This window comes from Pempheris klunzingeri, chromosome 20 (assembly GCF_042242105.1).
Source record: "Pempheris klunzingeri isolate RE-2024b chromosome 20, fPemKlu1.hap1, whole genome shotgun sequence".
In the NCBI taxonomy this organism is placed as follows: domain Eukaryota; kingdom Metazoa; phylum Chordata; class Actinopteri; order Acropomatiformes; family Pempheridae; genus Pempheris; species Pempheris klunzingeri.
This window is the reverse complement of record NC_092031.1, coordinates 11,942,166-11,955,075: the sequence shown is the minus strand read 5'-3', so window position 1 is coordinate 11,955,075 and position 12,910 is coordinate 11,942,166. Positions and strand designations below refer to the sequence as shown.

General features: G+C 43.0%; 1 protein-coding gene across 1 annotated transcript; it reads left to right on the top strand.

The window, feature by feature from the left end:
* Positions 1–8,031: 8,031 nt before the first annotated feature.
* LOC139220191 (transmembrane protease serine 9-like) lies at positions 8,032–12,617 on the top strand. Its single transcript, XM_070852259.1, has 14 exons — positions 8,032–8,047; positions 8,169–8,331; positions 8,434–8,702; positions 8,798–8,943; positions 9,033–9,351; positions 9,765–9,927; positions 10,036–10,298; positions 10,394–10,592; positions 10,625–10,869; positions 11,361–11,523; positions 11,626–11,894; positions 11,990–12,135; positions 12,183–12,465; positions 12,604–12,617. Exons 2-14 carry the CDS (start codon positions 8,306–8,308, stop codon positions 12,615–12,617), a joined length of 2,505 nt encoding a protein of 834 aa, XP_070708360.1. The 5' UTR covers positions 8,032–8,047; positions 8,169–8,305.
* The last annotated feature ends 293 nt before the right edge of the window (positions 12,618–12,910 follow it).

The window sequence follows — 12,910 nt, the reverse complement described above, 5'->3', positions numbered from 1 at the left end:
ATGAACATTTTTCAATTACTCGTACAATGTTGGCAAAGTGTTCATTCAGTGTTAGAACACTTAGACACACGCAGACATCCATCCTGTGCCTCCGTCTGCAGACGCTACTGCAGTTGGTGTCTGAAGTCCTTTGGCACTGCTGCCAGTTGAGAGCATCTTCCCTCCAAAGTAAACACAGTCCTGCAGCACAGAGGACACGCACTGACACTCACCATCACACATCCAAGAAAAAATTTGAATTTTGTGAAGTCACATGAGCAATGAATCATTTGCACTTCCTCAAATCACATTTTCATGTGGTCCTGTACCAAGTTTTATTTAGCTGTTACATCTGTGGTTTGGGACTTCTGCTAAACCATCTTCACCTCGCTTCTGCTGGCACAGTCCACTGTGACTGCCATCAAAGCATGTGACAGTGAATCATATTCTCTCTTGTCCATTATCCACACTGCTATTGTACCTAAATTCACAAAGAATTTACTGAGAACTACTGTAAGTACAAATCTGCACGTGTATTTGACCAAACAAAAAGAAGACAGAGAATGAACAGACGCAAAAAGATCTCCAGCAAAAGAATGTTTTCAATCTGGAAAATGCAACTCCATACTTGAAAATATCCTCCCACTAGATTATTATCACATTGCAGATAAAATGTGCAAAAGAAGGTTCATTAAGATTAATAAAATGGATCAGATTAAGTAAATTGTGGCACAGCTCTAATAGAAGCGCAATGAGAGAGAGAGGTTTGATCATACAGGCTGACTTGCAGTGTGGACAGATGGCACCTTGAAAGAAGCTACACAAACAAAGACCTTGTCACAACAGAGCCAAACTGGCAATCTTAGCTTATGGTTCAAGCTTTATCCGGTCACACATTTTACCTCCCCAAAAGGAAGTTTTCCACAAAATCGAGTTGATTCTTCATAATCAGTGACTCAGTCAGTTGTCGTTTTTGATCCCTCACGTCACAGTGACAAGGCTGCTTCTCCTCTTTGAAAGTGATGACCAGAGACAATGGATGATGGAAAGGAAAGATAATTTGGACTTTAGCACGCTTTGCTTCCTCCTCAGACAGCGGTCTGGTGTAAAACTGAGAGTATGTAGATCATGCTCAATGAAAATTAAAAGTAGCAGCACAATATCCTAAACTTCTTACATTTGATTTGTCAAGAATGGTTATATTGAAAATAATATCAATATAATACCATAATCATCGGATTCAAAAGATTTTCTTTTGTGTGCGTGTGTGCGTGACAACATTAGTATTCACTTCCTCTGATGAGTCAACACTGGTTCTACTCTGTAGACATGTAATCACCACAGCCACACCATCTGGAAGAGAATCCTTCTTTGAGTGTTGCTCATGTCTCATCACAGCTGAGAGAATAAACTAAGTCACTGCCATTACTAAAACAAGGAACTAACAATAATAATAGCTTAGCAGTTATTCTGGTGTATTTTTGACCAATCATTCCAGGAAGTAGAAGATCATTAAACCGTGGATGGGTGTTTTTTTTTTTTTAATTAATGTTCAACTCTGTTGAATGTACTGAAAAGCATTTGTGATAACAGAGTGTGTAAGTCATCGTTATTGTTATGATCCTGCTGTCTCTCTCCCTCTTGTGTGTTTTGTCTCCCCCTGTCTGTCGCCGGAGCGGGTCAGGAGGGTTACTCCTGTAGTGATGGGAATTTCGGCTCTTTCTAGAGAGCCGGCTCTTTTGGCTCGGCTCCCTAAAAAGAGCCGGCTCTTTCGGCTCCCAAGTGGCTCCTCAGATTTTTTGTTGCTTCAATAAATGAATTACTAATGTAAAAAACACATTATATAGAATAGTTATTGTTTATATTGCTTTATTAATTTTAAATTATTTAGTTTTACTGGGGTCATAGAGCTCTGGGCTGCAGGTCTTGGTGGCTGTGGTGTTGTCCTGGATGATGCTGTAGACATTGTAGGAGCAGTAGACACACTGGCACCTTCATTAACAGCAGCTTCCCTTGCTTGTCTTTTCTCCTCTAACTGAATTGATGGGTGAACAGTACACACTTGTCTGTGCAGGTTGTCTGTGGAGCCTGCCTGATATGAAATTTTAATTTTGCAAAGTCTGCACTCTGCCCTCAAACTATCAATTGTATTAAAACTTGTCCAAATTTTACTACATTTTCTGTCGCTCACCTGTCCTGCCTGCAGTCTGACTATGTAGCAGTGCTCTCTCGCCCTCTTTTCTCTCCCTCACTCCAGTTCATGTGCTCACTGTTCTGTGTGTCTGTAGCCCCCCCTCCCGCTCAGTGTGGACACACAGACACCACCACACAACTTGACCAATCACATGCGGCTTTAACAGAAAAAAGACGGAAAAAAAACATATCGGCTCCCATCGGATTGGCTCCCAATCAAGAGCCGGCTCTAAGACCCGGATCGTTCGCGACCGACACATCACTATTCTCCCGCTCATCCACCCACACACCTGCAATAATCACACACCTGTTCCTCATCAGCTATCCAGCCACCTACTCCTCCCCAGTCTTTATAAACCCAGTTCACCCTCTCCCTCACTGCCAGATTATCCGTTTCCTTGTGGTAATTTACGGCTCTTTGTCTTGAGATTTTCTAGCGAGCAATGGCAACAGGTACTTTAGTCACATTTGTCACTCAACCATGGCCATCTGTTGGATATTGCTCAACTGTGGGACATGTTAGGTATTTTCAAAAGTCTCATATGTGACTGCTTTGCCCAAGCCTTTGTTGGGAACATAAAGGGCAGCCTCAGTATTTACACAACAGTAATTATATTGAGCTCTATTCAGACCATGAACATTAAAACTACGACTCACAATTAAGTTTTATTCCAGGTATTAAATTGAAAATTAAAAATTAAAAATCTAATATTCCCTCTACACCTTTAAAACAAATGTTTTTTTGTGGTAATTTACGGCTCTTTGTCTTGAGATTTTCTAGCGTTAGCTTTTGCTTCTATCCCTTGTCCCGGTCCTGTCTCCCTCTCCGGTTGCTTCCCCAGGTCTCCTGCCCGCTCCCTCCTGGTCTCCCCTCCGGCCCGGTTCCCTCTCTCCACCAGCCTGCACCTCCCGGCTTCCACCTCCTGCCCTGTTGATAATAAACTTACCAGTCTCCTACCATTGTCAGTGTCTGTCTGTATTGTGGGTCCAGCCAGTTTGATTTCGCATAACAGTTAGTTATTACAAATAGGTAACTCATCTTGTGATAATAAATACCATTTAACGTTTTTTTTAAGACCTGTGTGTATGTAAACTGTACTTAACCTGTTCTGCTTCCTGGTCATAGTATAAGAGGTTGTCTTATGAATGACATTAGAATAAAGAGTCTTGTGCTTTTCTGTTAATGGAAGCTAAACTGTCCTTTTACATTACTTATTAAAGTTAATTCAGTTTTCACTGAGAAATACGGTAGAGCAATATTAGCCAGACAAACAACATGCTTTGTAGTGTTGTTATATAACTGTGTTTGAAAAGGTCTTTCCCCATTCTGTCAAAATGCATATTTGCACTTTAGTTATAGTCCAGACAGAAAGTGATGGATGAGGTGTAAAGATTGCAGCCATAACATGGACGTACCACCTGTGTGGATTGTTTTGTGTTGTGTGAATCACGTCATGAACCGACACGAGCAATTTAAGACTGGTTGAATTCCTGACCTTTGTTGCTTTTTTTGTAACGCACTGAAAGACAAGTTCAGTTGCTGTCAGCGCTGAGTTGTGTGTTAAAGAACTGGTGGAAAGTTTTTCTGTGAATGACGTGCTTGCTCATATACTTTTTCAACATATTTGGTTGGTGTGTGTTCTGAGGCAACAACAGACTCCACAACCCCTGTCTGCAGGGGCGCCGTCAAGAGGGGGCCAGGGGGGGCCGCGGCCACCCCTGAAAAATGCTTGCCCCCCCCAGTGGCCCCCCCAGTTCTGATAGGTCAAATTAACATTTGAAAATTTCGGAAATTGTAACTATGTTGTCCGAGTGCAGCACTGCAGCAGCTGCTGCCCAAACTCAGAGACGGACAGTGGAAGTCCTTTTCAACGGCAGCTGTTGAGACAACCAGACTACCAACAGGTAAATCAGTCAAACAGTACTTACTTTTAGAACAAATAGTATGTGTTTGGTAAACTGTGTCTGTGCTGAACCACATGCTGGCTGCTCTCTGTTACTGAGCATCTCATTAGCTTGTGTTAAGGATCACCAGTACCTGTGCCGTGATGCTACGGCAATTTTCAGACAACGAAGAGAAAGTCTACGGACATCTCTTCCATATGTGTGATGATGCAGGCCAAGATAAGACCGCCGAGCAAAAGGTGTCAACTCTGAGTTATGAATCCTGGTGCAACAACAGAAAGCTTCTTATTCATGTCAGAACAGAACTGCTGCTGCTATTTTAAATTCAGAATAACTTATTTTCCTCATGTTTCATCACAGATATTTCCCAGTCAACATCAGAGGGCCCAAACAGCAGCATCTCAAGTTTTTCCCTCGTACTCCTCAAGGGGACAGAAGACGAGGCTTCAAGAAAGACTGGCACAGTGCTCACACATGGCTAGAATACTCTCAGAGCTATGGTCAGATGTCTACTGTCAAAGACAATGCTTTTGTGGACATAGTCTGTTACATGTTTACAGCAGAACAAAGCTGTATTGAAAACAATTAAAGGCCTCTGTGTGGTGCTTTTAAACTTGAGTAGACTTGTTCCCTGTAACTGTTTAGTTCCTTACATGAATGTACTCCCTAATAGTAAAGCTGTATAATACAACTACCCTATTAGAACAATGAATTTCCTAACTCATAAATAAACCAACACTTAATAAAACAGGCTTGTACTGTATTAGTCCATGTACATCTAAGTAACGTTAACTGTAAAATTAGAAAGTATATGAGTACATGATTCCTTAACTCTCATACTGACATTGATCTTGACTAGCCTCAATACTTACAACAGCTTTTCTTCTTGAAATTCCATTATTGTTTTTGGTTTTGGTGTGCCTCCCCAGGATTTTCACTGGCCCTATCTGGCCCCCCCTGTGAAAAATTTCTGGGGGCGCCCCTGCCTGTCTGATAATTGTTATTTTATTTCTGATGAATGATGCTAGTAGCAACAAAGATGAAAGCATGCACCACTAATTCAATCCGCTAACATCATACTGTAGATACAGTATATGCCGTTTAATCTAGTTAAGAACATTAGGAATGTATGTATTTTTAAATAATGACTCATAAGTGACACTGGTGACATCTTTTGAAAGGTCTTTTGTCCGTGAAATACCATTTTGACATGGGAAGCCAAGTGGTGAAATACACAATTCTTCTACAAGCAATGGCAACAGGTACTTTAGTCACATTTGTCACTCAACCATGGCCATCTGTTGGATATTGCTCAACTGTGGGACATGTTAGGTATTCTCATATGTCTCATATGTGACTGCTTTGCCCAAGCCTTTGTTGGGAACATAAAGGACAGCCTCAGTATTTACACAACAGTAATTATATTGAGCTCTATTCAGACCATGAAACAACTACGACTCACAATTAAGTTTTATTCCAGGTATTAAATTAAAAATTTAAAATTAAAAATCTAATATTCCCTCTACACCTTTAAAACAAATCTAGTCGTCTCTTTGTTTAGCAAACCATCCTCCTCATGACACCTTTAACTTTTACCCGTTAAGGGCTCACAGGTGGCCTCTAAGCTGTGTAGATATGGATTTCTTACTGGATTTCTGCAGACATTTTCCCAAAAATTAAGCAAGAGGAACAAGGAAGCTGTTTAACTTTATTTGAAGTTACGTGGGGTGTCTCACAGGGGAGCCACACCTCATGGCAGGTAGCAGGTCAAACCAGGCATATAAAGGGTGACAAACAAGAACCGTGCAGTCACACAATGGCTCTGAGGAAGTGGATCTGTGCATTGGCTCTAGCGAGCTTTTTATCTGCAGGTAAGTTACACGCTGGACCAGCATCTTTGTTGAGCTGTAGATGCTGGAAAAATAGTTTGATATCCTCGATTAGGGTAGGTCCACTTAGAAATGAACAAACTCTTTTTCTATCTGACAGAAAGTGTGACTTTCGAGGGTTTCTGATTTTGGCAGTGGCTTGTTATCAATTTCTTGTGAACATAATGCACCTCATGAAACTCTGCATCTGTTTTAATCTAAGAAATGTATGCAGTTATTTGGATAGGTTTGAGGTGCAGTGGGAAACCAGTATATTTTAAATAGTAATTTAAAATTATACAGTAATTATTGTATAGTAATTGTATATTATCTTCAAAGACTGAATTTGAATGGATTAAAACAGATTTTTCAAGGCTTTTACATTTGTGCATAAATGGATTTAAGGCAAGTCAGAAGAAATAATAGGGATGAAGTAAAAGCTAAAAATGATTTTTTAAAAAATGTGTACAAGATGGAACTCAAATATATGTGACACTGGTTGGGGATACTGGAGAACGATAAGTTTCAGTCTGCATTATTGCTGTCTTATGGTTTTATTGTCCACATCCATACCGTATCATGCTGCACTCCTCATTATGTGGACACGGAGGCTGCTGGTGTGGTGTGTATGTAAAGTCTGGGGATTTAGTCTCATGTGGGATTATGAATTTATTAGTTAGTGGGCCGCTTACTACACAAGGCCCACTACTGTGCCACACTATGCAAAACTAACTATGCAAAGCAACAATAGTGGGTCTTCACTTCTGAGCAAAAACAGAAATGTGGGACTTTTTAAAACTGTGATATAGCCATCTTTTTTCACTTTACCCACACCTATTACACATTTACGTCTTCAGCTATCTGTCGTAGCGCTCAAAGTGACCTCTGTTTAACAATACGACCTACGGCTTTTGAACAGTGAGGTCTGTTTGAGTGGCACCTTGGCAGGCTCTCTCTGTGTTATCAGTCAAAAGAACACAGTCAGACTCCTCTAAATGGACCATCTCTCATGTCAGCCATTTTGTCTTCTTCAATATGATTAACCAGCTTAGAGTCAACTCTTATACAAGTCTCCTTATCGTTCACTTCTCCTCCTGCTCTTCCTCCCTCCACCTCCTCTTCCTCACTCTCCTCTTCCCCCGATCATATTCTCTTTCTCCTCCTCCTCCCTCCTCCTCTCCTCTTATACAAGTCTGCTCCTCCCCTTGCTGCTCCTGAGAGACAGACAGAGAGACAGATGGACAGACAGACAGACACACAGAAAGACAGACAGACAGACAGACAGAGACAGACACACAGACAGACAGACAGACAGACAGAGACACACACACGAGCAGACAGACTGAGACACACAGACATACAGAGACACAGACAGATAGACAGACAGACAGACAGACAGAGACAGACACACAGACAGACAGACAGACAGACAGAGACACACAGACAGACAGATAGACACAAACACGAGCAGACAGACAGAGACACAGACAGATAGACAGAGAGACAGACAGACAGATGGACATACAGACACACACACACAGAGAAAGACTGACACACAGATGACACAGATCCGTGACTAAATCGTTGATATTTTTTCATTGCGTCAGTCCTTCGCTATTGCCATTTTTACAGACGTCGTAGCACAGCGGCCCACGTCTAAAATTTCTACGAGAAATTTTCTAGTTATATTTATCATACATTATATTATTTCTTAGCTTTTCAAATGTTAGATTTCACATGTACCATCAGTTAAATGTAAATTTCATTGATTTTCGAATGCATCAATTAATGTGAATCTATAATTACAGATGACTAAATAACCTTTGCTGTTTGCTTTTTTGTTGGTTTTGAAACTTTTTCTTAACAACAGCTGAAGGGCCTAAAAAGACTTCTTCTTAGTGAGTTATAACTGATGTATAAAGCATCAGCACATGATTTATTGCTCACTAATAAAGCCACTTACTTACTTTCAACTTGCATACAGTGCCTTTATAACACAGTCAGAGTAGAAAGTCGTTGATATAGCCTGACCCCATTCAGAGTGATACAACAAACCCATTTGTGTTTTTTTTGTTTCTCAGGGTCACATGCTCAGCTTGATGGTGAGTTGACAACATTTAACACCTAGTAAAATATGTGACACGTTGCATGTAGATTTTAAGTCAGAAATGATTAAATTATTCAATAAAAAGGTAACACACATTATACTCAACTGTTTTCCAGTGTGTGGCACTGTGCCTTTGAACGCCAGGATAGTTGGAGGAGAAGACGCTCCAGATGGAAGTTGGCCCTGGCAGGTCAGTCTGCAGAGATTTGGCAGCCATGTTTGTGGTGGTTCCCTCATCAACAGAGAGTGGGTGATGTCTGCTGCTCACTGCTTCTCCAGGTGGGTAACTCTGACCTAATAAAGGATGAACTGTCACTATGTGCTCAGACTTTTAAGTCTCCTCCTTTCTAAAACCAATGCATCCTGTCATTTTTCCTTCAGTACCAGTACGTCTAGATGGCAGATTTCTCTGGGCCGTCAGAACCTGCAGGGTCAAAACCCAAACGAAGTGTCCAGAACTGTTGCCAGAATCATTCTGCATCCAAACTATGACAGCGGCACCAGTGACAACGACATTGCTCTGCTCAGACTGTCGTCTCCAGTCACATTCACAGACTACATCAGACCTGTGTGTCTGGCAGCCAGTGACAGTGTGTTCAACAACGGTACAGATAGCTGGGTCACTGGCTGGGGCGCAGTCAGGGAGGGAGGTGAGTCTGCTTGTTGCTGACAGATACATTTGTTCATGTGTCCTATAAACAGCAGGTGGATGTATGAATTGTCTGTCTCCTGGTTGCTCCCTCAGTGTCGTTACCGTTCCCTGAAACTCTTCAAGAAGTGGAGGTTCCAGTTGTGGGAAACAGACAGTGTAACTGTCTCAATGGAGTCGGTACAGTCACAGACAACATGATCTGTGCAGGTGTTCTGGCAGGAGGAAAAGACTCTTGTCAGGTAGGATGTGTCACTTTATTTTGTCACTTGTTGGTAAATGTGTTTAGGATTCTTTGAAATCCTTTGGCATCTCCTCTCCATGTCCTCAGGGTGACTCAGGAGGTCCAATGGTGAGCCGGCAGGCCTCCTTCTGGGTCCAGTCTGGAATTGTTAGCTTTGGTTTTGGCTGCGCTCGGCCCAATCTGCCTGGAGTCTACTCCAGAGTGTCCCGTTACCAGTCCTGGATCAACTCCCACATCAGCTCAGATAAGCCAGGCTTTGTCCGCTTCACCTCCAGTGGTCTGGATACTGACAGCAGCTACACCTGTCCTGGTCTGCCAGCTCCTGTTGGTACTACTGCTGCTACTGGTACTGCAGCACCTGATGTTACAGCCACACATCCTGGATCCACAGCATCAAGTGCTGAAGGTAACTATCCTGACTACCACAGAGTTCTGAATATACTTGTGATTTGTCCTCTATTTGTAGAACACAAATTGTAGCTTGGGGTCATTGGTGCAGCGGGTGTGTTTCTTCCTGCCTTCACATATTAGCATGTATTAACACACGTTAGGAATCGCAGCATGTTGTCGGTCACAGTGTCTGTTCTGATGCTACCAATAGGAGTCAATCAAATAAGGGAAATGGAAATCACACACATGACTGCCTCATCTAATAACCAAGATATTTAGATCACATGTTTGATTTTTGGATACTTAATCTTAATGTTTTCTTTCAATGCTGCCTCATGCAGCATCTAGTGTCAATAAATGGTTTAGATATTGTATTAGATTGAGCAAAGTTAAGTTAACATTCATGCATTTCAACATATTTGTTTCCAGTGTGTGGCACTGTGCCTTTGAACGCCAGGATAGTTGGAGGAGAAGACGCTCCAGATGGAAGTTGGCCCTGGCAGGTCAGTCTGCAGAGATTTGGCAGCCATGTTTGTGGTGGTTCCCTCATCAACAGAGAGTGGGTGATGTCTGCTGCTCACTGCTTCTCCAGGTGGGTAACTCTGACCTAATAAAGGATGAACTGTCACTATGTGCTCAGACTTTTAAGTCTCCTTCTTTCTAAAACCAATGCATCCTGTCATTTTTCCTTCAGTACCAGTACGTCTAGATGGCAAATTTCTCTGGGCCGTCAGAACCTGCAGGGTCAAAACCCAAACGAAGTGTCCAGAACTGTTGCCAGAATCATTCTGCATCCAAACTATGACAGCGGCACCAGTGACAACGACATTGCTCTGCTCAGACTGTCGTCTCCAGTCACATTCACAGACTACATCAGACCTGTGTGTCTGGCAGCCAGTGACAGTGTGTTCAACAACGGTACAGATAGCTGGGTCACTGGCTGGGGCGCAGTCAGGGAGGGAGGTGAGTCTGCTTGTTGCTGACAGATACATTTGTTCATGTGTCCTATAAACAGCAGGTGGATGTATGAATTGTCTGTCTCCTGGTTGCTCCCTCAGTGTCGTTACCGTTCCCTGAAACTCTTCAAGAAGTGGAGGTTCCAGTTGTGGGAAACAGACAGTGTAACTGTCTCAATGGAGTCGGTACAGTCACAGACAACATGATCTGTGCAGGTGTTCTGGCAGGAGGAAAAGACTCTTGTCAGGTAGGATGTGTCTCTTTATTTTGTCACTTGTTGGTAAATGTGTTTAGGATTCTTTGAAATCCTTTGACATCTCCTCTCCATGTCCTCAGGGTGACTCAGGAGGTCCAATGGTGAGCCGGCAGGCCTCCTTCTGGGTCCAGTCTGGAATTGTTAGCTTTGGTTTTGGCTGTGCTCGGCCCAATCTGCCTGGAGTCTACTCCAGAGTGTCCCGTTACCAGTCCTGGATCAACTCCCACATCAGCTCAGATAAGCCAGGCTTTGTCCGCTTCACCTCCAGTGGTCTGGATGCTGACAGCAGCTACACCTGTCCTGGTCTGCCAGCTCCTGTTGGTACTACTGCTGCTACTGGTACTGCAGCACCTGATGTTACAGCCACACATCCTGGATCCACAGCATCAAGTGCTGAAGGTAACTATCCTGACTACCACAGAGTTCTGAATATACTTGTGATTTGTCCTCTATTTGTAGAACACAAATTGTAGCTTGGGGTCATTGGTGCAGCGGGTGTGTTTCTTCCTGCCTTCACATATTAGCATGTATTAACACACGTTAGGAATCGCAGCATGTTGTCGGTCACAGTGTCTGTTCTGATGCTACCAATAGGAGTCAATCAAATAAGGGAAATGGAAATCACACACATGACTGCCTCATCTAATAACCAAGATATTTAGATCACATGTTTGATTTTTGGATACTTAATCTTAATGTTTTCTTTCAATGCTGCCTCATGCAGCATCTAGAGTCAATAAATGGTTTAGATATTGTATTAGATTGAGCAAAGTTAAGTTAACATTCATGCATTTCAACATATTTGTTTCCAGTGTGTGGCACTGTGCCTTTGAACGCCAGGATAGTTGGAGGAGAAGACGCTCCAGATGGAAGTTGGCCCTGGCAGGTCAGTCTGCAGAGATATGGCAGCCATGTTTGTGGTGGTTCCCTCATCAACAGAGAGTGGGTGATGTCTGCTGCTCACTGCTTCTCCAGGTGGGTAACTCTGACCTAATAAAGGATGAACTGTCACTATGTGCTCAGACTTTTAAGTCTCCTCCTTTCTAAAACCAATGCATCCTGTCATTTTTCCTTCAGTACCAGTACGTCTAGATGGCAGATTTCTCTGGGCCGTCAGAACCTGCAGGGTCAAAACCCAAACGAAGTGTCCAGAACTGTTGCCAGAATCATTCTGCATCCAAACTATGACAGCGGCACCAGTGACAACGACATTGCTCTGCTCAGACTGTCGTCTCCAGTCACATTCACAGACTACATCAGACCTGTGTGTCTGGCAGCCAGTGACAGTGTGTTCAACAACGGTACAGATAGCTGGGTCACTGGCTGGGGCGCAGTCAGGGAGGGAGGTGAGTCTGCTTGTTGCTGACAGATACATTTGTTCATGTGTCCTATAAACAGCAGGTGGATGTATGAATTGTCTGTCTCCTGGTTGCTCCCTCAGTGTCGTTACCGTTCCCTGAAACTCTTCAAGAAGTGGAGGTTCCAGTTGTGGGAAACAGACAGTGTAACTGTCTCAATGGAGTCGGTACAGTCACAGACAACATGATCTGTGCAGGTGTTCTGGCAGGAGGAAAAGACTCTTGTCAGGTAGGATGTGTCTCTTTATTTTGTCACTTGTTGGTAAATGTGTTTAGGATTCTCTGAAATCCTTTGACGTCTCCTCTCCATGTCCTCAGGGTGACTCAGGAGGTCCAATGGTGAGCCGGCAGGCCTCTTTCTGGGTCCAGTCTGGAGTTGTTAGCTTTGGTTTTGGCTGCGCTCGGCCCAATCTGCCTGGAGTCTACTCCAAAGTGTCCCGTTACCAGTCCTGGATCAACTCCCACATCAGCTCAGATAAGCCAGGCTTTGTCCGCTTCACCTCCAGTGGTCTGGATACTGACAGCAGCTACACCTGTCCTGGTCTGCCAGCTCCTGTTGGTACTACTGCTGCTACTGGTACTGCAGCACCTGATGTTACAGCCACACATCCTGGATCCACAGCATCAAGTGCTGAAGGTAACTATCCTGACTACCACAGAGTTCTGAATATACTTGTGATTTGTCCTCTATTTGTAGAACACGAATTGTAGCTTGGGGTCATTGGTGCAGCGGGTGTGTTTCTTCCTGCCTTCACATATTAGCATGTATTAACACACGTTAGGAATCGCAGCATGTTGTCGGTCACAGTGTCTGTTCTGATGCTACCAATAGGAGTCAATCAAATAAGGGAAATGGAAATCACACACAAGACTGCTTCATCTAATAACCAAGATATTTAGATCACATGTTTGATTTTTGGATACTTAATCTTAGTGTTTTCTTTCAATGCTGCCTCATGCAGCATCTAGAGTCAATAAATAGTTTAGATATTGTATTAGATTGA

Bases quoted from the DNA above. Each gene is read 5' to 3' on its own strand.
- LOC139220191 (XM_070852259.1), top strand. From the start codon at position 8,306: ATGTCTGCTGCTCACTGCTTCTCCAG. The intron at 8,703-8,797 runs GTGAGTCTGCTT...TTGCTCCCTCAG, and splicing joins GGGCGCAGTCAGGGAGGGAG to TGTCGTTACCGTTCCCTGAA. The intron at 11,524-11,625 runs GTGGGTAACTCT...TTTTTCCTTCAG, and splicing joins GCTGCTCACTGCTTCTCCAG to TACCAGTACGTCTAGATGGC.